The 26,486-nt window shown below is 44.8% G+C and overlaps 1 protein-coding gene across 6 annotated transcripts in view; it reads right to left on the minus strand.

The window, feature by feature from the left end:
• Positions 1-26,486, minus strand: part of pard3ab (par-3 family cell polarity regulator alpha, b) — a 197,666-nt gene that overhangs the window by 118,908 nt on the left and 52,272 nt on the right. For all 6 annotated transcript variants that reach the window (XR_011311336.1, XM_069708916.1, XM_069708915.1 and 3 more), the window contains exons 3-5: positions 9,977-10,160; positions 6,161-6,354; positions 5,390-5,533 (exon numbers count right to left, since the gene is read on the minus strand). Coding sequence is in view for 5 of the 6 variants with exons in the window: in XM_069708916.1 (XP_069565017.1) it covers positions 5,390-5,533; positions 6,161-6,354; positions 9,977-10,160 (522 nt within the window). In the remaining variant the exon portion in view is untranslated. The remainder of the gene's footprint in view (positions 1-5,389; positions 5,534-6,160; positions 6,355-9,976; positions 10,161-26,486) is intronic.

Genomic DNA, 26,486 nt, shown 5'->3' on the forward strand with positions numbered 1-26,486 from the left:
CCTGTCTTATTAACACACACACACACACACACACACACACACACACACACACACACACACACACACACACACACACACACACACACACACACACACATCTCATAAACCCTCCAACAGAAGAAGATATAAATGCAACACACATCTGCACAAACAACAGCAACAAAAAAAGCCACCACAAAACTTCAGCGTGCGCGTTTCAGAGCACATCATGCACGCACATAGGAACACACACTCTGACGCACACAGGCACACACACACACACACACACAGTCTGAGGTGATTTATGAGTGCACGGCTCAGGTTTGCATGATTTATCCTGCTAAAGCTGCACTGTAGCACCTGAGGGACTCAACCCTCCGCTTCTACGAGGCTTGTTAGCTGGGAAGCCGTGGAGAAGTGTGTGTGTGTGTGTGTGTGTGTGTGTGCTTACACAGATTTGTTTTGATGCATATGCTTGTAGTGTAATTTGTTTTTTATTTTGTGTGTGTGTGTGTGTGTGCGTGCGCACGTGCTTGATCACTCTAAGCATGCTTTAAAATGTAGAGTGTGCATAGTAGCAGTGAGTGGTTGTGTGTGTGTGTGTGTGTGTGTGTGTGTGTGTGTGTGTGTGTGTGTGTGTGTGTGTGTGTGTGTGTGTGTGTGTGTGTGTGTGTGTGTGTGTGTGTGTGTAAAGTACCATCTAACTTGTTGTCTGTGATTGAAGTCACTGTCTCACAGCTGCAGACGCCAGCATTACCGTTCCTGCACAGGTATGTAGGTGTGTGTGTGTGTGTGTGTGTGTGTGTGTGTGTGTGTGTGTGTGTGTGTGTGTGTGTGTGTGTGTGTGTGTGTGTGTGTGTGTGTGTGTGTGTGTGTGTGTGTGTGTGTGTGTGTGTGTGTGTGCAGCCCTGCCGTGAGAGCGTCCGTGTAACAACGTCCCCAGTGAGCTGCTGTGTGAAGCCTCCATCCCACCATGAAAGATAACTCGGTCCCTCAGCAGTCTAATAACGGAGGACACACACACACACACACACACACACACACACACACACACACACACACACACACACACACACACACACACACACACACACACACACACACACACACACACACTGAATGGCCCTTTGATATGAGGACTGTAGTTGGAAGGTGCTGAATGGAAAGAATTATTCACATTAAAGTTCCTTTTCAATATTTTTTTTCGACGCAAAAAATTGCCAAATTAATCTGTGGTGTGAAACCAGAAGAAGATATCTGATTGTTGTGTTTCTGTTTTCTCCCTCGTCGATCTCTCGCTGCGTTCGCCGCGGCGACCTTTGCTTCCTTTCGGATTTTCGGTTGACAAACATCGACTTTCTGTTCACGGCTCTCTTTTGTCTCTTTTGTTTCTGCAGCCATGGCAACGGTTCGTCTACTTTTGTTGTTGTTTGTTTGTTGAGGAAAATACTGCTGCTGCTAAAAAAAACCCAAAATGCATCACTTCACTTCATCGGGCACTAAGTTGAATCTAACCTTTGTTACATCGATTAGCGAGTGAATAACAAAACATTTATATAAAGCAGATTGGAGATGTGACAGGAATGTGAATATAACAATTGGCCTCTGGGCAACAACAACAACAAAAAAAATACTATGGAAACAAGCCGGCGGCTGAATCTCCAACTTATCAAATTTTCATGTTTGAATAAAAGCAGCTTTTATGTGAACCGTTATGATTCCTTTTAGAGTTTAAAAAACAAAATTGAACAGGATATAAATTGGTATTTTATTCATAAATACGGTGGTCCTGAGGGTCCAAAACACAAAAATAAAAACAAATAAAAAATGTCACATTGTTGGTTTTGCATTTGACCCTCAGGGCCACCGTACACAAAGGAGGTAGTGCTTCGGTAAAATTGGTGAACATTACAAGATGCAGAGTTATTAACAGATGACATGAGAAATGACAGTTTACACGTGTCTCTAAGACACACAGGGGATATTAAAAAGAAGCAGGTCGAATATAGCAGACACACACACACACACACACACACACACACACACACACACACACACACACACACACACACACACACAGTGACATACAAGTCCTCAGAGACTGCTGTCTACTGGAGGAGGGGAGGACTGATCCAGACAGGGTACAAGGTGTGTGTGTGTGTGTGTGTGTGTGTGTGTGTGTGTGTGTGTGTGTGTGTGTGTGTGTGTGTGTGTGTGTGTGTGTGTGTGTGTGTGTGTGTGTGTGTGTGTGTGTGTGTGTGTGTGTGTGTGTGTGTGTGTGTGTGTGTGTGTATAGCTCTCGAACACTGCAGGTGGTTCGGAGGCTTTTAGCTTTCCCTCTTTAATTGGTTGATTTGCAAACCGGTCCATGAACTGCTCGTATTTTTGACACATAACACGTCAACAGCCACATTCATAAACACACACACACACACACACACACACACACACACACACACACACACACACACACACACACACACACACACACACACACACACACACACACACACACAAATGCCTTTGTGACTCACAGATACACACTTTGCAGGCAGCAGTGCAGTGCAGGCCTCCAACCGCCTCTCATTAATACCCACTCGACTGACAGCTCTCTGTTGCCATGGCAACCCCCCTACCTGTTGCCAAAGGGGGGCTGTGGAGGGAGGGGGTGGGGGCTGGTTAGTCTAGGTGCTCGTGAACGCAGCTCCAAACTATCGCCCTTCAATTTAGATTTTCTACATTTTTGCAGAGCTGCTGCAGGCGCGCTCTATTACCCACTTTGGAACGGAGAACGTTTCCACTCATTCGGTCTGGATCACTTCAGCGCCGAGCCGATCCCCGGTTCTGTTTCTGGTTCTGTGCACGCCGTTACGAGAGAGAGAGGCCGAATTGTCAGCAGGAGTAAAACGGGCCTGCTTCATTATGCGACGCTCCGTTCTGACGCTCCTTTTCATTTCAGACTCATCTGCTCTGCGTCATTCAGTCGAGGAAGATAAGATGAAGCTAACTTGGGGAAATTGCTTTGCTTTAATTCATCATTTCCAAGCTGCTCTATTCTAATTAAATCACTGCATATTCTATTCTTGCTCTGCTATTCTTCTTCCTCCATACCATCGGGGTTCATATTGTGAACAAAGGTTTAATACGCTGCTGGAAAGAAAACCGTCTCTGAGGGCTGATTGTGTGCTGAGGAGGAATTCTTCTGGTCGCTGTAATAAAGTTGAGAGAAAACAGAGAAGCTGCAGGGACATTAAAGATGCAGCAAATGTTTCAAATCAGAAATAATGACAGAACATATTAAAAAATAACGCTTTTAACTTTCATTTTCTAACTGAAAGAGGAAGCTGGCTGTTTCAGAGAGAAACCTTTGATGTCTGATGTGAGTGGTTTTTTAAACTGCAGATTTTTACCTCGTTATATAACTTAAAAAATAAAAGATAACAAAATAAGTGTTACAGTTTTATATGGGAACAATTTGCCTTCTAATATTCAGTTAAAAGTTAAATATTATTGCTTCCACACGGCTCTCATTTGTAATACCGTTATGCTGCAGTGGGACGCCGTCAGAGTACTGACATTATCACAAATATCATTGTTTGTATAAAAAACCGAGAATAGAGACGCTCCGAGTGAAAAGGTGGACGCTGTTCTCTCTGTGAAGCATCAAACTTTGCCTCCACAACATTTCGATGTGTTTCTGAACACAAACACGAGCTCTTCCTTCACTTCTTCTGTTTCTGGCTCATTTCTGACTAAATGAAAAGTGCTGAGTCGGGTTATTCTGCCGTTACAAACAACAGAATCAGACCGAGGAGATCGCTCCAAACTTATTAAAGCAGCTGTATCAGAGCTGACTGCTCCTCGGTCTGGTGTTTCTCATCGTTTCTCTCATCTGATCATCAGGTCTGGAAGAAAAAGAAGATTCCTCTCATGCTGCAGCAGCGCTGCATCATTTCATCCTGGAACAAAGACAGTGAAGTGGAGCTTAAATCAGAGTGACGGGAAGCAGTGACAGCAAGCGGAGAGTCTGTCTGCACGACAGCAGTGTGTGTGTGTGTGTGTGTGTGTGTGTGAGAGGTACTGATAAGGAAATAGATTGACATCACACATAATGATGTAACCACGAGTGTTTGAGTGGGTCATTTTCTGAGCTGTCACACACACACACAGATTAATGTAGCTGTTCATGTCAGAGGGGTGTGTGTGTGTGTGTGTGTGTGTGTGTGTGTGTGTGTGTGTGTGTGTGTGTGTGTGTGTGTGTGTGTGTGTGTGTGTGTGTGTGTGTGTGTGTGTGTGTGTGTGTGTGTGAGGGCAGATGGCCTTCAGCAGGTCATTAATACTGGCTCCACATCCTGCCGTGAACCTCGTTCATACAGCCAGAAGATGGAAACAGATTCTGATACAGGAAGAGAACCTGTTGAATATTTAACCCTTCGGTGGGAGAGACGTTTTATAAAGGAGCTCAGAAACAGAAAAACGGGACAAGTCGGAGGTAAACGGCACTCAGAGGAAGATGACGAATCAACAACAAGACAGAGAGTGAGTGAGAAGTCTCCACGTTATCAGACTGCTGTGGAGTACGATTAAAACAACAACCAACAGTCAGTAGACGGGAAAAAATTAGCATCCAGGATTTGACACTCTGTCAAAGTTATTTGACTTCCCAGAAAATCGTTAAACGCATCAGATGAGCTCAAAAAAAATACTTTGACGTCGGACGTCTTTGTGACAAGTTCAGTTTTCATCCCTTCATGCAGCAACAATTCGACGAAGACTAAAAGATGAAGACTCCAACAGGCAGGAAGCAGATTTTTGGTTTCCTTGTTGCTGCTGTTCAGTGAACGTCACAAACAACAGCCTGTTCAGTAATAACATACTTTGATTAAAACCCACATCATTAAACCAAACTCTCATACTTGCACAACAATGTCAGATCAACACAGAACCAGCAGCCCGGAAGAACAAGAACTAATTAGTGTTAAACAACATTCAGTCTGCTGATATTTTAGAAGGGAAAACTTCCAGCCCAAAGCCCGGTTCTAATGTGGATGATGCACGCGGGTCGTGATGCGGTCTCATATTTCATCTTTGGCGTGTTTGACCCCGGAGGGAACAGAACCGGGAACCCCGCGGCGTTCTCCACATCCCGTTAAACAGAACCGTGTGCGCTGGACGTTATTTAACGTGGAAATCGTGCTGCATCCGTGACGCCTGCGTCCGTTTGGATTTATGGTGGAAGTTCTTCACTCTTAAGCCTCGGGGAGCGGTGGAACCGGGTCGGGCTCTGGACCGGATCCAGGCCGCTCAGACGGGCTGTCAGAGTGATGTGAAGGATAAATGTCCCGAAGGTATCGGACTTGTCCTGAACCCGGTTCTGTGCCCGGTGTGTGGTGTTGGGTTCCGGTCCTACCTGCTCCTGTCTCTCCAGCCAGCGGTCCACCATCGGGTGATTGGCGCTGAGCGACGACCTCGCCGTCTCCCTCTGGAACTCTCTCTGATTGGCCCACGTCCCGGCGTCCCGCGGCAGGCTGCGGTACGTGTCCATGCCTTTCGCCTGCACGGACGCAGAAGGCTTTTCAGAAATGTTTTCATATTTTAAAACTCAGCAAACTTTTCTTTAAGTTTGTTTTCTTATTGAATACATGAATAAAACAAAGCACAAAAAAAAAAGGTTCAACTTTGATCAATTTCACTGAATATGTTGCTTTTGTTCGAGAAGCTCCAACAAGGTCATAAAATCTGAAATTAATATTTGAGTATTCATGGATGAATTATCCTGCAGGATTCACAGCTCATGACATCATCAGGACGTAACACGAGTTCAAAGTCTTTCCTTCATGAACAACATATGAATTAAACTCATCAAACTATGATTATGATTTATTAAAACATGATCAGCATGAATTCAGCACATTATGACATCATCACTAACTCCTCACGAGTGTGTTCAATTATGATGATGTCTGAGTTATTATGTTGGTGTTTTATTCATAGAAACCTGCAAGTAAATAAACACAAAAATCAAAGACTTCCTCCTGATCATGTTTAATAAATCATAATCATAGTTTGATGAGTTTAATTCATGTGTTGTTCATGAATGAAAGCCTTTGAACTACGTCCTGATGATTTTCATGAGGTATTAATACATAAAGTGGTGCAGGGGTTGGTGGTATCTTCTCACCTTCCTCTCCAGGCTGTTGGTGCCGGTGGGGTGTCGAGCCTTCAGGAAGCCGGCGGTGGTGGACCAGCGGGTCGGGTTCTTCCTTGACGGCGTCTCCTCCACGTGAACCCGCAACTCGCCGCCGCCGCCGCCGAACGGCCCGTTGATGGTCATGAGGGCGGGGTCGCTGCTGCGCCGCACGTGGAGCGGCATATCTGAGAGACGGGGGAAAAACGGGTTTCTAACTTTTTAATTTCCTGAAAGATTTATACTCCACGGAGAAATAATATTACTGTATTATTTTTAAAGTGACGAATATATAGAAAAATAAACTGCTTGCTGCAAGTCCATAAGACTCATGAGAATAAATTTGGGGATGAATGATGTGAATACTTAATTGCTGGAAGAAATTATATTCCTCAAACAAAGTGTGCTAATAATGGAAAGATTCCATTATCGTCTCTTTGGGAGTTAATCAGCTGTATCACTAATCGGGCGGCTCCAGTTCCTCCTTCATCCCGCAGAGCAGCAGCCTCTGTGTGGGAGGAGCCTGAGTCAGTGGAGGCCTTCCATTAAAACTCTTCAGTCTGTTCTGAAGTCGCAGCACGTGGGCGGCGGTTCGAGCTCCAAACAAAAACCTCCAACACGGAACGACTGCGCGTCGGTCGGCGTTCGTGAAAAAGCTCCGAGCTCGGCAGATCTCCGCGGGACGGTGCGATCTGATTGGCTGCAGCGGCTCTCGGACTGGAGGACAGGAAACGAAAAGACGTCTTCAGATGTCAACGCCAAGTGTCACGTTCCCATATTCTCCTGTGACTCAGTTGGCGAGTGTGTTATTAGTGTATGTCGGAGATATTTGTGTTGTGTGTTTGTGTGTGTGTGTGTGTGTGTGTGTGTTGTGAGAGTAAAATCATGATGTGATTAACCGTGTTTGTGTCTGTTTATTTCTAATAAACACACACGTTTGTAGATTGTGTGTGTGTGTTTATTGTAAGCTGATGTCTTTGTGCACGTGCACACACACACACACACACACACACACACACACACACACACACACACACACACACACACACACACACACACACGTTTGTGTTTGGACATATGTCAGCCATCAGCTACAGTAGCTGCTGAGAGTCTGTGTGCACACTGGTGCACTTGGCTGAGCGGTGGTTGTTGTCGGGTCAGCCGGAGCGTGGGACCTCCATCGCTCGGAGAGTTCAGGAGGAGGCGGAGAGTCCTGACAGATCTCAGCAGCACCGACAGCGATGACGGCAGCTCCACGAGGCAGACAGGAAGCAGGAGTGCATCCCTGGTTCTGGCAACCATCAACCATCAGTGATGTCATCATCCATCAGTGATGTCATCGTTGGTTTGTGAACGTTATGAATCCTCCAGTTCACATTCTGTCCGTCACCATCTTTGCTAGTTCAGAGCGGTTTGGAGCAGGAAGTGACCATATTTGGACGAGCTGGGGGAGGAGCCAGCGGTGGATCTGACCGATCTGATCGGAAACCTGACGATACTACGTCCCGCCCACCGATCGCTGTAACCTGACTGCACCACAGGCCTGTCAATCAAACAGACACGCCCCCAAAAACAGGTCTTCTTGAATCTTCTTTTCTAATGAATGAGGGATTATTTTCAGATGGACCTCCAGAAAACTAAGAAGAAGGAGTGACTTTAGCTAACAACACCGAGATAACTGATGGACACATTTTATTCACTTTGGATTTGATGAGAGAAGTTGAATGGGAGTCTATGGAGCCGGAGGCTTTTTGGAGCCGACCTCTAGTGGCACTCGCTGGTATTGCAGCTGAAGACACTTCTGGATCAGAACCATTTTACAGACCTGAAGCTACGAACTCCTTAATAAACAGTCTGTGGTCCCAGTCCACATTCACTGTGTTTACAGGCTGCAATCTTTCAGTCAGACACACCGATCAGGAAAAAATTATTCGAAGTGCAGCACAACAGCTCGGTGATCACGTTTCAAACTCCTTCAGATATCTCAACAACCTCAAACAGAAAAATATCAAAATGCCAACTGCTAAATCATGAATCCGTTGAGACACGAAGATTATGAAGACAAAGAGAAGAACACGGCTCGCTCGCTGCTTCTGTCTGATCACAAGAGAAAATCAGACACAGATTAAAGAGTGATTATCACACTTCACAGAGGAGAGACGGTTCTGCAGAAACCGACCTGCTGCATGCAGATAGAGGAGACGGGTCATCGTTGGGCCCGGAGGAGGGCCTCAAGAGGAACTATGACTCACATAATAACAGATTTTGCAAAAAAAAATCCATGCTAATAACAGGAAAATAATTTGAAGCATCAAAGGAGAATCAAAAAGCTGCAGGTGGATATTTAAAGAGCGTAAGTGACATCTGTCTCTGGACATGTCGTCCTCACGCGTCCCCAGCGGTCACATCGTCCTTCTAATCAGCGTTTTTCTCATCGGAGTTGAACAAAGCCAAGAAACATCAATCCATTAGTGGATTTCCATAAATCTCTCCGTCTAATAAGCTTCATAACGTTTCGATGAGTTCGTGGGCCGAACGAGTAAAAAAAAAAAAAAAAACCTGGGTGGAGCCCCGCAGAGAGTCCGGCGCTCCTCGTCCTCCGACGCCAAGCTGTGATGGAAAGCTGCTCTCATTAGAAAAAAAAGAAGAAATAATCAAACTTCTTCTCCATGTCAGACATTTCTCTTAAAACCCATTAAAATGCAGCTGATGAGATTTGCGGTCGTCAATTAAGCCGGGTTAGAATTTATCATGAGGACGTTGGATTGGAGGCAACTGGCAGGTGTGATTATCCCCCACATTTCCATTTCTCACCCAAAATTCAAATTCAGAATCTCGTCCAGAAATCCAATTAGGACACAAGTGGCCTTCCTCACACTGTGTGTGTGTGTGTGTGTGTGTGTGTGTGTGTGTGTGTGTGTGTGTGTGTGTGTGTGTGTGTGTGTGTGTGTGTGTGTGTGTGTGTGTGTGTGTGTTAGAAGACAGAAGAAGGAAAATTCGGGTTCTTCTGTGTCAATCACACGTCATTAGTGGAGAAACCAGAGATGGACTTTCAGTGTTGCAAATATGAATTGCAAATTGCAAATACTTTCCCTTTAATTTATTGAATTATGAAAAGCAGAATTATTCAATGTTCAAATGTGTATATTTCAGCAGTAGGTATGAATTTTGTTCTTTAATATAAGTTTAAAATTTCACTGAAATTGCACTGTTTGATGAGACTGCAAAAAACTGAGTTAAAACACAGCAGCAGCGCCACAGTGTGTGTGTGTGTGTGTGTGTGTGTGTGTGTGTGTGTGTGTGTGTGTGTGTGTGTGTGTGTGTGTGTGTGTGTGTGTGTGTGTGTGTGTGTGTGTGTGTGTGTGTGTGTGTGTGTGTGTGTGTGTGTGTGTGTGTGTGTGTGTGTGTGTGTGTGTGTGTGTGTGTGTGTGTGTGTGTGTGTGCGCGTGCGTGTGTTTTGTTTGCGTCTGCTGAACGTTGTGTGTGAAAACGCTTTTCATGATCCACCTTCAGGAGTCGGTTTTCTCGGTGCTGACAGTCGGACCAGCGACTCGGCCGGCGGCTCCGCGGACGTGAAACCGGCTCAGAGTCACGTTTCATTTAAGACGCAGAGAAGACGACCAACTGGCAGCTTTGGCCGGAGATCAAACGGAGGTAACGACTCCTCCTGTCCAATCAACGCCAGCTGGGTGAGATGTTGGCTTTCTGTATCGGGTTGAAGTCGCTCACATTCGACTCCAATGAGGATGAAAACGAGGGAAATACGGGAGGAAGAGACTTTCAGTTTCATTCCTTCTCTTTTGGACTTACTGGTTCGCAGGGCCGAAGGCGTGACCTCGATCTCGCTGGCGGCCTGGTAGGGCTGGAAGGCCGAGGCTCCGCTGCCGGCGCTGAGGTCCGCAGCGAACAGGTCGGGGCTCTGCGTCCCGGTGGAGCTGGCGCTGGTGCCGTCGCCTCCGTGGTGGGGCTCCTGCTCGTCATACACCGCGATCAGCTGGAGGAGCAACACGACGGAGCAATTTAGGAAGAGGAAACCGAGAGGTTCTGCACATAAAATACATCCAATTTATGGTGAATTTATGTCAAATGAATACACTGGGGAAAATCTAGAATTATGAGAGAAAATTACAATTAAGAAGAGAAAGAAACTGGAACAAAGAAAGGACCAGATGATTGACGGTTAGATCTGAGAAACGCTCTGCAATTTAATGACATAATAAAGCTTAAATACCTCAAAACAAGGGAAACACTTAAGAAAAGAATTTGAACAGAGGGTCGAAGCAAAAAGAAAAGAAAAGAAGAAAACATTTGGGAGGAAAGTTTTGCTTCAAGCTACATAAAAACCACCAAACTTAACTGAAAATACAATAAAAAAAAAAAAATATTAAAAAAACAAGAAGAAAATTGTGAAATTAAAGAATAAATAAAGAGTAAAACAACAGGGCCTCGATAAAAAGATGTCTTCAGTTTTATTTGGAAAATGTGCTCAGAAGTGGAGATTCTGGGATGCATGTGTGGATTTTCTTTCTGTATTTAAAACAAAGAGACTTTAATGTACCAGAAGTCTCAAAAGAATCATTAAAACTTAAAGATATGATGTGATCGTTATATAAGGCGTCATCAGCGGCCGAACCAGACGGGAACAGAACTGGTCCGACGTGGTCCAATCAGGAAGTCTGAATGACAGCTGGACTACATAGAAATGACAGAAGACGACTCGGTGGTCCGTCTCAGCTCAAACAAACGAGGACCGCCGAGGCCCGAAGGAAAAACGGAGGTGATTCATAAAAAGCTATTTCATGTTCTGACACTCAGGCGCTCATTACGTCCAATCATATTCTCTCTTCAGTCAAAATGCTTCCTCGCTTTCTCTCCCCACGTCTTCGTGTTCAAAGCTCTCCTCCCTCGCAGATCTGATTAATTCCAGCCTCGGCCGAGTCCCTTTATTAGATTAAAGATGAGATCCGTCCCCTCGTGACTCCCGCCGGTGTGCTCAGCTGGCTTCAGTTAGCCGAGGACAAGATGAAAAACTCATCCAGCGCTTGCACAATTCAGAGGATGTGATCTCAGCGTCCCTCCACGGTGAGGCTGTCGAAGGTTTTACCCCCCAAACGCACCAAATATTAACCACATTCAAAACTAACGGGGACGCTCGACGTCTCCGAGGTTATTAACGCGATCCGGGCCGAAGACGACGACTGAACTTGAAAGTAGAAACAGACCAAACAGCCCGTGGCAAGACGAATCCAAAACACACCGAGACACAACGTGTTCACGTCATTTTAAAAAAGATATATACTGTAACACAAGTCTGCTTTGAACATCACACAAATGAGAACGTCCACGTCAAGCTCGGTCGGTTTCATTTAACTTCAGAGACGCACACTGAAGGTGTTTCTGAAGTGGAAACGGTTCCACATTTACGAGAGGAAGGAATCCCAAAAAAAGAAGATTCATATTCTTAAACGTTGAATCAATAGTTCTGGTTGCGTATGCAACAATGCACATGGCTCAGGATGCTGATACGGCAGGCTGGAGTTAATGAATATGACAAAGCCAAATCTCATCACTGAAAGTAAATAATTCCAACACAGGAAGAAAGTCTGTAAAACTGCAGCGAATCTCCTGGAGAACCGTTAAAGGTCCCATCGTGTAAAACCTCCGATCTCCAGTTCTTCATTGATCATGAAGAAAGTCTAGGTCCAATATAAATACAGTGAAAGTGTCAAAACAAACCGCTGTACCGTCTAGATGTCGGTAAGTTTGTGATGTCACAAAGTCACGCTGATGTCATGTAACCGCCCCAACACGACCCGCGATGCAGAAAAACAGAGCTAGCAAGCTACACGACCGAAGAACACCTGAGGTTGTTCTGGTGTCACTCAGACAAGAGTCAGCCAATCAGAGGAGAGGATGATTGATGGCACTGCTTCTTCAAAACACAAAACAGCCTGTTGTTGGTGGAGCAGCAGAGAAGCTTGAACAAATAAATCACACAAATATCTTGTAATGGAGATGAAGCCTGCAAATAAAACAGCAGAAAGATGTCAAACATGGGACCTTTAAAACTTCAAGCTTTTTACAGACAGAAAGTCTGCGTTACCAATTCATATAAACATGCTATTAGTTGCATACATCAACAGGCATCTCCGAACTTTATGAAGTCACCGACGGCTCTGTAAACAAAACACGGTGCTTTAATATCGTCTTAAAACGTGTTTGTTACAAACAACCGAACACATAAATACAAATAATCTGAATGGGAGAAGCCGTTTGCTTTTATTGCTGCAATTATCATTAAAAGCTAAAAACACACACACACACACACACACACACACACACACACACACACACACACACACACACACACACACACACACACACACACACACACACACACACACACAGAGAGAGAGAGAGAGAGATGAAGGTGGGGCTGGCCGGCCCCGAGGGTGTTGATTGGCCTCTGAAACACACCCCTCCACATGTACACGGATATATGACCACATAGACAGAAATGCACTTTATCCACATACACACAATTACATTTAGTGATATAGAAACACCCACACAATCTATTAACACACAAACACACATACACACAGAGACACACACAAGCACCATTCAAACCCAACTAGCAGTTTTCCAGCACATTAAACCTTCATTTCAGACACATTTAGCCGGAGAGCTGTGGAGTTTTATAGCATGCTGGACAGACTCCCTGCTGAGAGGAACAGGCTCTCCAGGGCACACACACACACACACACACACACACACACACACACACACACACACACACACACACACACACACACGTTTACAGACCTCAGGACTCATTTCTCCCATTAGCTCCCTTTACATAAATGTGAACACATTTAGTTCAAATTAGAGGCCGCCGCAGCCCGTGGCTAATGTGTACACACAGTAATGGGGGTAATAAAGGTCAAAGGGCAAGGGTGTGTCTGTGTGTGTGTGTGTGTGTGTGTGTGTGTGTGTGTGTGTGTGTGTGTGTGTGTGTGTGTGTGTGTGTGATGTAGACGATAAAGAAAAGAAAAGAGGGCGAGTAAAAATAACCTAGTAAAAGAGATGAGAGTAGTGTGTGTGTGTGTGTGTGTGTGTGTGTGTGTGTGTGTGTGTGTGTGTGTGTGTGTGTGTGTGTGTGTGTGTGTGTGTGTGTGTGTGTGTGTGTGTGTGTGTTATAGCGAGCCACATGGGAGTAGGTGGTAACACGAACGTGTGTGTGTGTGTGTGTGTGTGTGTGTGTGTGTGTGTGTGTGTGTGTGTGTGTGTGTGTGTGTGTGTGTGTGTGTGTGTGTGTGTGTGTGTGTGTTTTCTGCTTGTAAGTCTATATAAAACTTCCTGTGTGTGACTGACACCGAGCACCTCGCTCTTTCTCTCATTAGAGCTCCGCTGAGTCAGCAAACTCCCTCCCTCCCTCGCCGTCCCTCCCCCGGACATGTCCCGGAGGACACCACAGAAGAAGAAACAGCCCGACCAACCCCAGTGTGCTTCTCCAGCCCATGTGGTTGTTATTACACCCGTTAACGTGTCGGTGCTGATCCGATGTGGCGTCGTTAAAAGGTAGAAATAATCCGAGCTGTTCATCGCTGAATAATAAAAGCAGCAGAGTTCGTACAACAGTTTGAAGTTCTGACAAATCTCAGAGTTTGATATCTGCTCTTTAACGACATCTGCACGTTTCCACCTCGACAAGCTCCGACAATATCGTGTTTTTCTACTTTCATCCTTCGACGACTCACAAAAAAGCCGAGAGGGATCTGAAACATTCGACTTATCTAATTATTACAAACCTGAAAACACTCTGGAATCATTTGCATTGTTTTCTACAAAGGAGGTAAATTATGCATGTAGGAGATAATTCATACATCCATATGCAGATGAGTACGTGGCCGTAAATAATTTAATTTAAAAAAAGAAAAACGAATGCTTGCTGGAAGGAAGCTGATAAGAGACAAATGTTTAAAGTGTGATAACTGCTGAGAAAGTATTTTCAATAAGTTTGGAAAACATGCCTGAAGCTTTAGGAGCTGTCAGGAGGAGGAATTATCATCCCAATAAAACCAATCAATCATGAACGGTTTGGTACATGCACCAAGCTTTGGGACGGTGGGACATGATGGACGAGCGCGTTCACGTAAAAGAGGAGGAGCTTGCAGCATCTGACCAATCACGAACTTTCAGTGTGCCGGCAGCAGAGAGACTTGTTTCATAAACGGGGGAGAAAAAAACAATCGTCTTATAAAAATGTGAAGACGTTAAACTCGTAATCCAGGCTGAACGCAGCAAAGGATGTGTCTGGAAACAAATTCAATGAAACGAAATCTAAATTTAAAGAAATCACTCTGAGCTCTACGGTTACCATGGCGATGCATCCCGCTTTGTAATACAAACCTCGGGACCTCTCTGTAATCCGTGTCAGTGAACATGTCGGTGTTACAGGGCGCCGCTGTGACGGACAGGCGCCGCTGTGACGGACAGACGGACAGACGCCGCTGTGACGGACAGACGCCGCTGTGACGGACAGACGCTCCCTCTGGACGTCATGTTGTTGCTGTTCCATGTTTTGTTGAACGAGTTGTCGTCTGCGAGCGATGAAAAAGCCGTAAGTCAAAGCTAATTACTGAGGTTTGTTGACAACAAGCAGAGACCTGACCCTGCCACGGGAGAACACACACACACACACACACACACACATACACACACACACACACACACACACACACACACCACACACACATACACACACACACACACACGTGGTTGGTTGTGCATGTGTGTTTATGTGTAAAACTCTGCTCACATTTCTGATCAACTTTGATCCACTTGCTTGCACACACCTCCTCACCCCCCCTAAACTTAAAAAAAAAAAAAAAAGACCTAACAATAATTGAAAAGTAAATTACAATGGAAAGTGTGAGTCAGTCCACTTCTCAGCCGTCTTACAGCTCATAAATCATCATCATAACTCTGGCTGGAACAATACGCTGGCAGCCGGGCCACAGAGAGGAAACCAGAGGTCTCGGAGGGGAATTAATCCTTACGGATGTGAGCTGAGTGTGTGTGTGTGTGTGTGTGTGTGTGTGTGTGTGTGTGTGTGTGTGTGTGTGTGTGTGTGTGTGTGTGTGTGTGTGTGTGTGTGTGTGTGTGTGTGTGTGTGTGTGTGTGTGTGTGTGTGTGTTGCGTGTGTGTGTTTTTCAAGGCAAGACACAGTCCCTGCTGGCACCACATCAGTAATCGTGCAGTTTTGTTTCACCAGAAACCCCTGAACTTCTGCGGCCGTCCAAAAAAAAATTACACTCTGCCTTGTTTCTGGCCTCCAAAATCCAAAACCTAAATCTTCCCCGTCTATCTGCTGCTTGATTTATTCCCTCATCACGTAGAGTCACGTCACGTCGTCGTCATCTCACCCAGAATTATATTACATCAACGGTCCCGCTCCTCCACCACAGTTCTTCAATCCGAAGCCAATATATCAATAAAAGTGGACACGGAGAAAGAGAGCGAGCAGCGCTGATTATTTGAGCAGGAGACATTTCTTCTGTCGTATTCAGTGTAAATCACAAGATGGAAACTGGAGACTCACGACATACTGAATGTTTTCAGGGTCGAAAATAATGATCAGTTTTATTATTGATTCCTTTGCAGAATATTTGATTCCATTAAATGTTTGCGCTGTAATGTGTTGAAATGTTTGTGGTCGTGCATGAACGGTCTGCCATGATCATGAAGCTTTAGTTGGTGATTAAGTGTCATAAAAATAACTGCAATTAACATTTTAATCGTTTCTTTCTGCTCATTTTATGCCCGTATTAAAGTATACGTCTAATCACGCTTTAATAACACGTGGAGAGACATTTACTGCCATTAAACACTGGAACATATAATACATATATAATAGACCCTTTAATCACCACCTTTTTCGCTGCAGAACTTCTCGGGTTCTCCTTTCACTTTTGCGAAACCAAAACGCACCGTCAGCAGTTCTGTGGTGCCGTAAAAACCACAGAAGAAGAACGACGCAGCGAGATGACGCCGTTAAAAGAGCGCCGGTCAAACCTCAAACCGTTAAAATATTATAGTCGGGAATAATCCTAACGATTATCCAAAAGGATGGCCGTCATCTCAAATATTGTTGCTTGTTTTGTCCAAAATCTATTTCTGAACTTCTGAGTTTTGCCAGATTTCCTAAAACACACTTCAGTTTTCTAAACAGCCAAACTGACGTCTGATTCAAAGGTCTTGAACTCGGCGTGCAGTATTGATCCGCCGCAATAAAAATTAATATATCTTCTTCATAGAGAATCAACAGCTGGAGAAGTTTTGGCAATTTTTTGTTAAAAATAATAATGTGACGGTTTCAGCTGTAATTCAAAGGTCAGACATTTTGTTGAGCTTGAATGAGGTGACGTATTGATCGGATACTCTCGACTTGTCATCGCTCCTCCTGTTTAAGAGTCCGGCAGGAGAACTGGACGAACCTTCAACAGTCTTCTTATTGCTGCTGAAGTATTTGGTGTTTTTCAGTGAAATAGCAGAATAAAAGTACATACAAATTTAAGTATATGAATATCTTTGATTAAGTGATGTCCAGCTGCAGCTTCCAATGACATCACACAAACATAAATGAGCTCATCGCTTCCACGAGACAAAAACTCCTTTTCTCGACTTCTACTTCGCAAACAAAGAGGACTCTTGATTCGGAGACCGACGACCTGCCGGCCCGACTCGCTCCAGACCGGGTCTGGACCACGGAGGGAGAAAGCAAACAGGAAATCTGTCAGCAAAACGAGGGAAGTCACCGCAACCCGTCGGCCTCCGCAGCTGTGTAATCCCAGGCATGTTTTCCCGACTCTCCTCTCAGGAACACAAACGGCAGCCGGGAGCGTTTTCCTCGGTTACACGCTTCAGGAACGATGTCGAAAGCGCGTTGTTGCGACAGGCTTGAAACAATCTCGGCATCAGTCGGCGGAGGCCCAAAAAAAAAGAAACCTCACGGAGTGCAGACAGGCGGCGACCCACGTTAGTGCCGGGTCAGCGGACCGCAGACCTCGTGAGGAGGTCAGTTTCACAACGACATGTCGAGGTACGCAGGAGAAACATTACAAAAATACATCACGGTAACTCAAACCTTCAGATGACAACACGATAAGACTTCTGCACAAATATTCTCCACATTTCAGGTTTGAAAAGTTGAACTCCAGGTGATTTTTTAAATATTTTTTTTTATAATTGAAAACTGATCTTGACTTTAAATATTTGAAAAAGGAACCAGAGTTTTGTTCCTTCACCACTCGGACTCTGTTTCAGGAAACCTCCCTGAGATTTTCACATGAAGCTGAAACACGACTCTTGATGGGTTCATTTAGTAAAACGGGAAACTGACGGCATAAACACAGCAGCTGATTTGTTAGCCGAGAGCTTTTGGAGGACAGCTGGTTGTGCAAAAAGGAAATAATAACAGAGACTCCAGCTCACCTCCTTCATCACAATACAGTCGTTTTAATAGAGTCACCAATTCAAGGTGAAGAAAGCTCAGCATGACGTTATGACACGAGAGTTTTGGAGTGTCGAATCCAGGAGGAACACACGCTGGAAGAAACATCTCCATCCAAGAGTTTAAATCAGAGCTGACGTCCGAGTCGGCGTCTTCTGCCTCGTTTCTACATCCAGACGCACGTTTTACTGGAAATCATTTCAGACCTCACACACGTCCAAAGTAACGACGCTGCGGTTGTAAAAGCAGATTTTGGAAAGTAGAAACTCAGTAAGAAATCGTTCCCACTTTATTCCCCACGTACTCGTCCCGTTTTGTTTCCAGTGTCCAATAATTAATTACTGACTGATTCAAAGTTCCAGATTATTTCAAACTTTCTGTGTTGATTTGACTCGTTTTTGTTTTTGTTCTCTGACGGTGTTGCAGCATTTTATTTATTCTACTCTGGAGAGACTTCGTGGAAAAGTGTTAATCTGAGCAGAACCGGGTCGAAGGGAGGAGGAGGGGGTGTGTGGGGGGGGGGAAGGGGGTGCGACAGACGGGGCTAAGATTAGCTGAGGTCTGTAGACGAGCAGCGCAACCTCAAACTCCCACAGAGACCGTTACAGAGCGAGCAAAGGCAGAACACAGCGACCTTGACCTCAGCGAGGTCATACAAAAACACAGAGAGGAGGAGGAGGAGGAGGAGGAGGAGGAAGAGGAGGAGGAGGAGGAGGAAGAGGAGGATGAGGAGGAGGACGAGGCAAACCCAGGAGAATGAGACCTGACACGGTGCAGGTGTGTGAGTCCACCTTCAGCTGAAACTCTCTAATCTGCTCACTTTCTCCCCCAAAACACCAAAAACACACAACAGTCATGTGGAAGTAAACACACTCGGTGTTACGGTGTAATCAGGCTGAGGGCGGCTCGCCGTAATGACCCACTATCCATTTCACTTCAATCCACACAATAGGAAACATGTGGGAGAAGGAGAGACCGAGCCGAGGCCAAGCTGACGAAATGAAAACGGCAATCAGACCGAGCTGGAGGGGGGGGGGGGGGGGGGGAGGGGAGGGAGGGGGAGGGAGGGGAGGGGGGGTGATTCTACACAACGAGACGAGTGCTGAGTTGCGACTCGTATTCCCTGAAAGATGTTCTTTTGGTTACATCATGTTTCACTGGACTTTTATTGTGCTGAACTCAGCTGACAGAAACAACACGGAGGTCGAAGAAAAAAAGGGACGAACCTGTTTTTAACTAACGTGCATGAGTTTAGTTTTTCATTGTGGGTAATTTGACACATTCACGCAAATCTAGTATTTATATCTTTACATCTTCTTTTCTGATGAATGAGGGATTATTTTCAGATGGACCTCCAGAAAACTAAGAAGAAGGAGTGACTTTAGCTAACAACACCGAGAGAACTGATGGACACATTTTATTCACTTTGGATTTGATGAGAGAAGTTGAATGGGAGTCTATGGAGCCGGAGGCTTTTTGGAGCCGACCTCTAGTGGCACTCGCTGGTATTGCAGCTGAAGACACTTCTGGATCAGAACCATTTTACAGACCTGAAGCTACGAACACGTTTATATCCAGTCTGTGTTTCGTCCCTACAAGACTACGAGCACCTTGTGCTGTTGCAGTATTTCAAGTTTCAGTCATGTCAACGATGCAACGACAAGTTTTAGAGATGAAGCGGAGACAAGACGACGAGGGAAGAAAAATAAACCATCGAATGTATCAAACTAAAAGAAACAGATCAACAGTTTGGAAGACGCTTCTTCTTTTTCCTGCCAACAGTTAGATCAACATCGCTCTGTTGTACACTAGAGCCAGTCAGTCATTATCTTAGCTTAGCATGAAGACAGGAAGCAGGGAGGAGAGTCCAACCAGCCCGCCGGCATCTGTTCACCAGTGAGCCGGCCAAAATCAACACTTTACATAAGCGACCGTTTAATGCAAGTTACTGCTTATTAAAGACGGCTCACCAAACAGACATTATACAGTAATATTCTTCCAAGTGTTCTGTTTTTATATCTAAATCACTTCCCAGGAACAACCAGTAATTATCCACTGAGGCCAAACTGTACTCACTAACTGCTAATTAAAGCCAGGAAATGGTCTGAGCGACTTAATTGTGACGCAAAAATATCTTATTCAATATGATTCTTCTGGTGATTCCCAGCAGGGAGTTTTTGTTGAAATTTAAATTTAAATTTCTCCCTTTTTTTTCTTTTTCTTCTTCTGTTCTCTCTTCAGGTTCTCAAGTTTTAACTCCGTCTGCTCATTTTAAACTGAACCGACCGGTCAGGATATTAAAGCTTTAACAAAAAAAAAAACCAGCAGAGGAGCGCTGACGGTCGTTCTACAGGGCGGAGAGAGGCTTTAATTCAAGCTGCTGAAAGCTGATAGATGTGGGTGCAGCACAGCAGCAAATCCACAGGAGAGAACACACACACACACACACACACACACACACACACACACACACACACACACACACACACACACACACACACACACACACACAGCGAGACTATTTCCTATATGGCCAACAACCTGATATTGCACCGTGAGGCCTCTGGAGGAGGAGATTGTCGACAGTGAAGTTCGATGAGTTCAGCTTTATTTCGCCTCAAACTAAAAACAAATGCACTCAAGTGACTGTTGAGAATAATGAGCAAAACATCATTTTAAATCTGTAACCAGTAAACTTGGAAATATTTTTTTATGCACATCCCTCTGTTAAAAGGTTATGTGAATTTGGTTTGAATCAAACATCTTCTAAAAGGACTTTTTATAAGTACTGAAACGTTCATATAACACAATCTGACAGAAATCTGTTGTCAACGTTTTCTACCCAAATGATAATCGTATCCCGACGGCCCGTCCTCCCAACCACCCCGTTCACAGCGCCCCCTTCAGGGACCGCAGGGCTTTCGGACCTCGACATCATGTGTTGTGCCTGCTGCTCCTCCAGCAGGACGAACCATGTGAGCAGCCGCTGCAGGGCTGACACGCTATCGCTGCAGACAGCGCGTCTGACAAAGGAACCGTCGGTGCTGCCGGCTAAAACAATAAACAAAACAACAACGAGCGGTTTATTCAGTGACTCTTCGTGTTTGTTTGTTTGTTTTATTCAGATTCTGCTGAATCAGCAGGAATTCTGTAAAACGAGTACAGCCGCGAAAATTAACTGTTACAAAGTTCAGACGGAGGTTTACACACAACAATCAATAATATGGATGGATGATGGATGGATGGATGGATGGGTGGGTGGATGGATGGATGGATGGATGGATGGATGGATGATGGATGGATGGATGGATGGGTGGGTGGATGGATGGATGGGTGGATGGGTGGATGGATGGGTGGGTGGATGGATGGATGGATGGATGGATGGATGGATGATGGATGGATGGATGATGGATGATGGGTGGATGGATGATGGATGATGGATGATGGGTGGATGGATGGATGATGGATGGATGGATGGATGGATGATGGGTGGATGGATGGATGATGGATGATGGGTGGATGGATGGATGATGGATGGATGATGGATGGATGGATGGATGGATGGATGATGGGTGGATGATGGGTGGGTGGATGGATGATGGGTGGATGGATGGATGATGGGTGGATGGATGGATGATGGGTGGATGGATGGGTGGGTGGGTGGATGGATGGATGATGGATGGATGATGGGTGGATGATGGATGGATGATGGGTGGATGATGGGTGGATGATGGATGGATGGATGATGGGTGGATGGATGGATGGATGGATGGATGGATGGATGGATGGATGGATGGATGGATGATGGATGGATGGATGGATGATGGGTGGATGATGGGTGGATGGATGGATGATGGATGATGGATGGATGATGGATGGATGATGGGTGGGTGGATGGATGGATGGATGGATGGATGGATGGATGGATGGATGATGGGTGGATGGATGGATGATGGATGATGGGTGGATGGATGGATGATGGATGGATGGATGATGGGTGGATGGATGGATGATGGATGGATGATGGGTGGATGGATGGATGATGGATGGATGGATGGATGATGGGTGGATGGATGGATGATGGGTGGATGGATGGATGATGGGTGGATGGATGGATGATGGGTGGATGGATGGATGATGGATGGATGGATGGATGATGGGTGGATGGATGGATAGAAGCACAATTTTATTTGATGTTTGCGGGTTCCATTTTGACCAGAAACCTCCTCTTCCTCTTTTTTTTTTTTTTTTTTTTAATCTGTCCTTGATTTGACGTTACCATGGAAACTACATCTTTTACATTTGGGTTACATTGAAGGTCAGGTGACTACCTTTTCTAAACTTTAATATTGGATGACAAGGTTTAACACTTATTGATCATCAGTGGAGGACTGTTCCTTTAAATAGACGAGACTCATCTGTGTGTGTGAAGGTGAGCTGTTTGGTGGTGGGGGAGGGGGTGATAGGATGGGGGGGGGTGTTGTGTGCTTGCACACTAATGAGCACCATACATCACATGCTATCAGTGCTAATCACACTTAGGGTTATATTTAGCCATTTAGCTTCAATTACCTGTTTTCCATGGGACTAATCAACACTTAGAGGCTGCTGTAGGTGTGTGTGTGTGTGTGTGTGTGTGTGTGTGTGTGTGTGTGTGTGTGTGTGTGTGTGTGTGTGTGTGTGTGTGTGTGTGTGTGTGTAGATTCACAGTATATGTTTAATTAAGTGAGACAACCTGTATATGAACATGAGTGTTTAATAGCTCTTGGAAGGAAACTGCAGCTCTCAGCCTGAAATCCTCCTCAGCGTCACTTCAAACTTCCACAGAACAGATTAGCATCAACTTATTGGGGTTTTCTGAAAAAAAGTCTAAATTCAAACTTTAGTTACATTTATGAATAAAATGGAACAAATCAGCGCTTTAATTACTGAACCAAATTTAAGGATCTTCATTAATTTCTTGTGCTGCAACTTATTTCTGTATTTTTTTTATCCCATTTGAATGTTTTAATCACCATTTTTAATTATTTTTAAATGTCTTTTTCTTGATGTGTCATTGCTTTTAATGTTTTTATATAATGTACTTTTAATTGCCTTTAATTAGCCTCAAAGTGAAATCTGTATTTTGTTCTATTAGTCTGGGCAGCACTGTAGATGTGCTCTGATATATCATACGCAGCATGTTTTGCTGTAATCGGTTCATTTCTTTATCTTAAACTACGTCTTCAAAGTTTCAGCCCTTCAGATAATTCCAGTAAAAATCAGGAGCTGGTTTCTCTTCCTTTTGTGTTCAAAAAAAAAATCCTCTCCTTCACCCTCACAAATCATTATCATGTACTGCAGCTCTCGTTCTGACCCACATCTGAGCACAAGCTGTACCGTTGTCAGCCAGACTCCACGCTACGTCACTGTCTTGGATGTGACCCAGTTCTGTTCTGTACTGGAGGCCACAGGTCCTGTTCCTTTTTTCTGCTGCGCCCGTTTCAGGACAACAAACAAGTTATTCAACGGAAACCTTCGTGAGGAAACTGACGAGCGACTCCTAAAACATAATGTGAACCATCACGGTGGAAAGACGTGAAGAAAGAGAGAAACAGGGTTAGGATGTGGAAGGAAGAGGCCAGAGAGGAGAGGAAGGAGGAGATAAAGAGGAGGAGAAGATGAGGAGAAAGAAGAGGAAGTGGGTGAAAGGAGGAAAAAGAGGCGCGACCAATCGTCCGTGAGAAAAAGACTCGGACCGCTTTAAAGCGAGCCGAGACGCTCAGAACACGGCGAACTGGACGGCTTCCCGTCTTCTCCTTCTGCCGAGGAGCGATTCTGTCACTGCTCTGGCCCGGACGGGCGGTTCTGAGGGGGGAAGAGTTGGAGGAGATCTGCAGCTGGCACGGCTCGCTTTCTGTTGCACAATGCAAAAAAAGGCCCACAGGAAAGTACTCTTTATTTAGCAATAAATCAGATGAATTACAGAAGGTGGGGGTGGTGGGGGGGGGCGCTTAAAGGAGGCTTAAGTTTCCTAAGAGACAAAAAATACAGTCTGTATTTATCATTACAGCTATTAAAAGGCCCGGCAAAAAACATAATTCTTCCTTCTTGAGGTCACGTCAAAGCGACACATTAATGTTATTTTTAGTGAGAATTGAGTGCAATACACCCGTCAGACCACTAGAGGGCAGCGTGTTAGTTTTGGCTCGGCTAGGCGTGAAACGTAAGCACATTTGTGACCAGGGTGACACTGTGTTGTTTAATGGCAGCCGGCCGACAGCTTTTAGGCACATTATCGCCACCTTCTGACAGGAGTAACGCACTGCAACCAGACGCCGGTTAACATAGGGACAAATTGGGAAGAACTATTGTCGCATATGCTAATACATTTTTTTATAATACAACGACTATTCGAATATTCAAAGATCGACTCCCATCCCTAAACATCATCTCGCCCGACCCCAACCTTATGGTTTACCTTATTTTTCACACCGAGATGAAGTGAAACATGCCTGACACGCTGCCCTCTAGTGGACTGACAGGTGTACTACAAAGTTTAGCAGAAAGACACCTTCATACAGCTTCATATAGTTTTATTGTGAATGAATTACTACTCGATCCTGCTGTCGCTTTAGAGCTTTTACAACTTTCACCTTTGAAACTAAAGTTCACTGTTTATTTGTTTATGATCAATCGTGACTCTTTCATGAACAAACTCTGTGGAATCACTTCCAAAAATATCCATCAAAATATCAGTTGCCATTTGACCAATCAGAAACATGGCGGAGGACTGACCGGTACCAACTCCGGGACTGAACTTCTGCCTTCATTTGTGGATGTTTCTGTCAACAAGGATCAGAGACGAACCACCAAAAATATAGAAACTAATACTCGTGTGTTATTTAGCAGAGGTTCCTCTCCTGCTACAAAACCTCAGCATTTCCTGCACGAGAAAGAGGAAAGTCGTCTAAACGTGTCCTGTTTTCCTGAAGCAATAACAAAAACAGACCATAATAGCCAGCGCACTCGGTCGTTGGCGGCTTTTCACCAGCCTTTAAGGGGGCTTTTCCAGAACCGCACCGACAGGGTTGTTCCTCCAAACGACTTCATTTAAGAATATTTGCAGGACGTCTATTCTCACCGAGCGGTGCGGGCAGCGGCGGGATTGGAACCGCCGACCCTCCTTCTGCCCTGCAAAACTAAAACCTGCAGACGTGAGACTGACCCACATACGCAGAGGTCTCGTAAGCTGCCGCTGTAACGGAGGGCCGAGGGAGCACCTCGGGAGTGACGGCCGCTTAATGAGAAATTATAGTTGTGCTGATGCTTTCAGAAAACCTGACTCCGTTTGATAGTAATTACATCTCATATGGATTCATTACGCAAGCTCCTTATTTGGATTAGGAAATAATACGAGTGAAATGGGAGCGGATGAACTCTGCTGGGATCAACGCCCGTTGGAGACCCCCCCCCCCCCGAAACCCTCCCGCTTCCCCTCAAACACACACAAACTGAGATAAATGAGGGACCGAGTCCAATAAGAGAGGTCATACAGAGCTGCTGAGATATAAATTATACTATAATCCATCTCAATCATACAAAAATGTGTTGTTAGGTCAGTTTGGTCCCATCACAACTAAACAGAGGATTTAGGATTTACTGAAGAGTATCCGTGTCTGAAGTGGACGTCACACTGGGTTCGTTTCAAGCATCTTTCTAACTGGTTCTGTTGGGTTTGGGGGCGTTTGTGCACTCGTGGTTCTTCCTGCAGGAAACATCGACACCCTGCAAACGGGTAGAAAGGTACATCGAGCCATCAGGACCAAGCCCACCCAATAAAACCATCGCTATCAAAAATAAATGGACCCAACTGGAGCACCAACACGTAACTGAAGACGTTCCAGCTCAGCTTTAGATTCCTTTTTTGGTTTCTGATTCTCCGGACGTCGATCGTTAACACGCAGCACGATATTCATTTACAATTAAGTTCCCGTTTTCTGGAAACTCACAGCAACCGGATTCTATTAAGTTCTATAAGATAACGTTTCTAAGATCAGAGAGAAATCAACTCGGCTGCATCGTGTTATTAACTGCAGTTTAATGTTTTCTAACTGTGACATGAAGTCTGAGTTGTTTGATATGAATCTTTAACCACGTTAAATGTTTCTTAATTTGAGCTAAATTCACATACATAATGTAAAGTTTGTCTTCAGGCAAAAACTAATGACTGTTTTAATTATTGATTCATGTGCTTTCAAATACTTAATAATAACTGTTTAGTTAAAAGGTTTAAAAAAAAATAAGGAAAAATGTATTTTAAATGGACTAAAAGTCAATTAATTAACTAATATTTCAGTTGCGTTTGTGTGGATGAAGGAAGAATACAGCAGTTTAACAACATTACAGGTGTAAACAAACCAGCAGCAGAAAATAAGGTTTATTAAATATTTGTCCCTGAATTCAAACGTGGTGTGGATCAATTTAAGAGCGAAGAGCTTCCTGCTTCGTCCTGAATGAGTTTCAGGAGCTTTTAAGATCATTAAAACGAGCTCTCGCGCTCGGGGGGAGTTTCCTGACGTTCATCCTTCGCCGTGGCCACTTTCTCATTACCTCAGATATTGCACTTGAGATTAAAAGTGCTTCTGCTAAATCAGAGGTAAGAGCCGGTGGATTGGAGGTGCGGCGGTATTAGCCCCGCGAGTTCAGGCTTTAATCCGGGCCAGACGTCGAGGTTTTCCCCGAGTCCATCTCTCACGCCCACGCTCGCATCCCTCCGGAGCACAACGCACACATCCCAGTTAACTCGCCCACATACGCACACGG

Source organism: Brachyistius frenatus, unplaced genomic scaffold (assembly GCF_029030835.1).
Source record: "Brachyistius frenatus isolate BFR_SWC_R1_liver_20210118 unplaced genomic scaffold, ASM2903083v1 Contig_79, whole genome shotgun sequence".
Classification (NCBI taxonomy): Eukaryota; Metazoa; Chordata; class Actinopteri; family Embiotocidae; genus Brachyistius; species Brachyistius frenatus.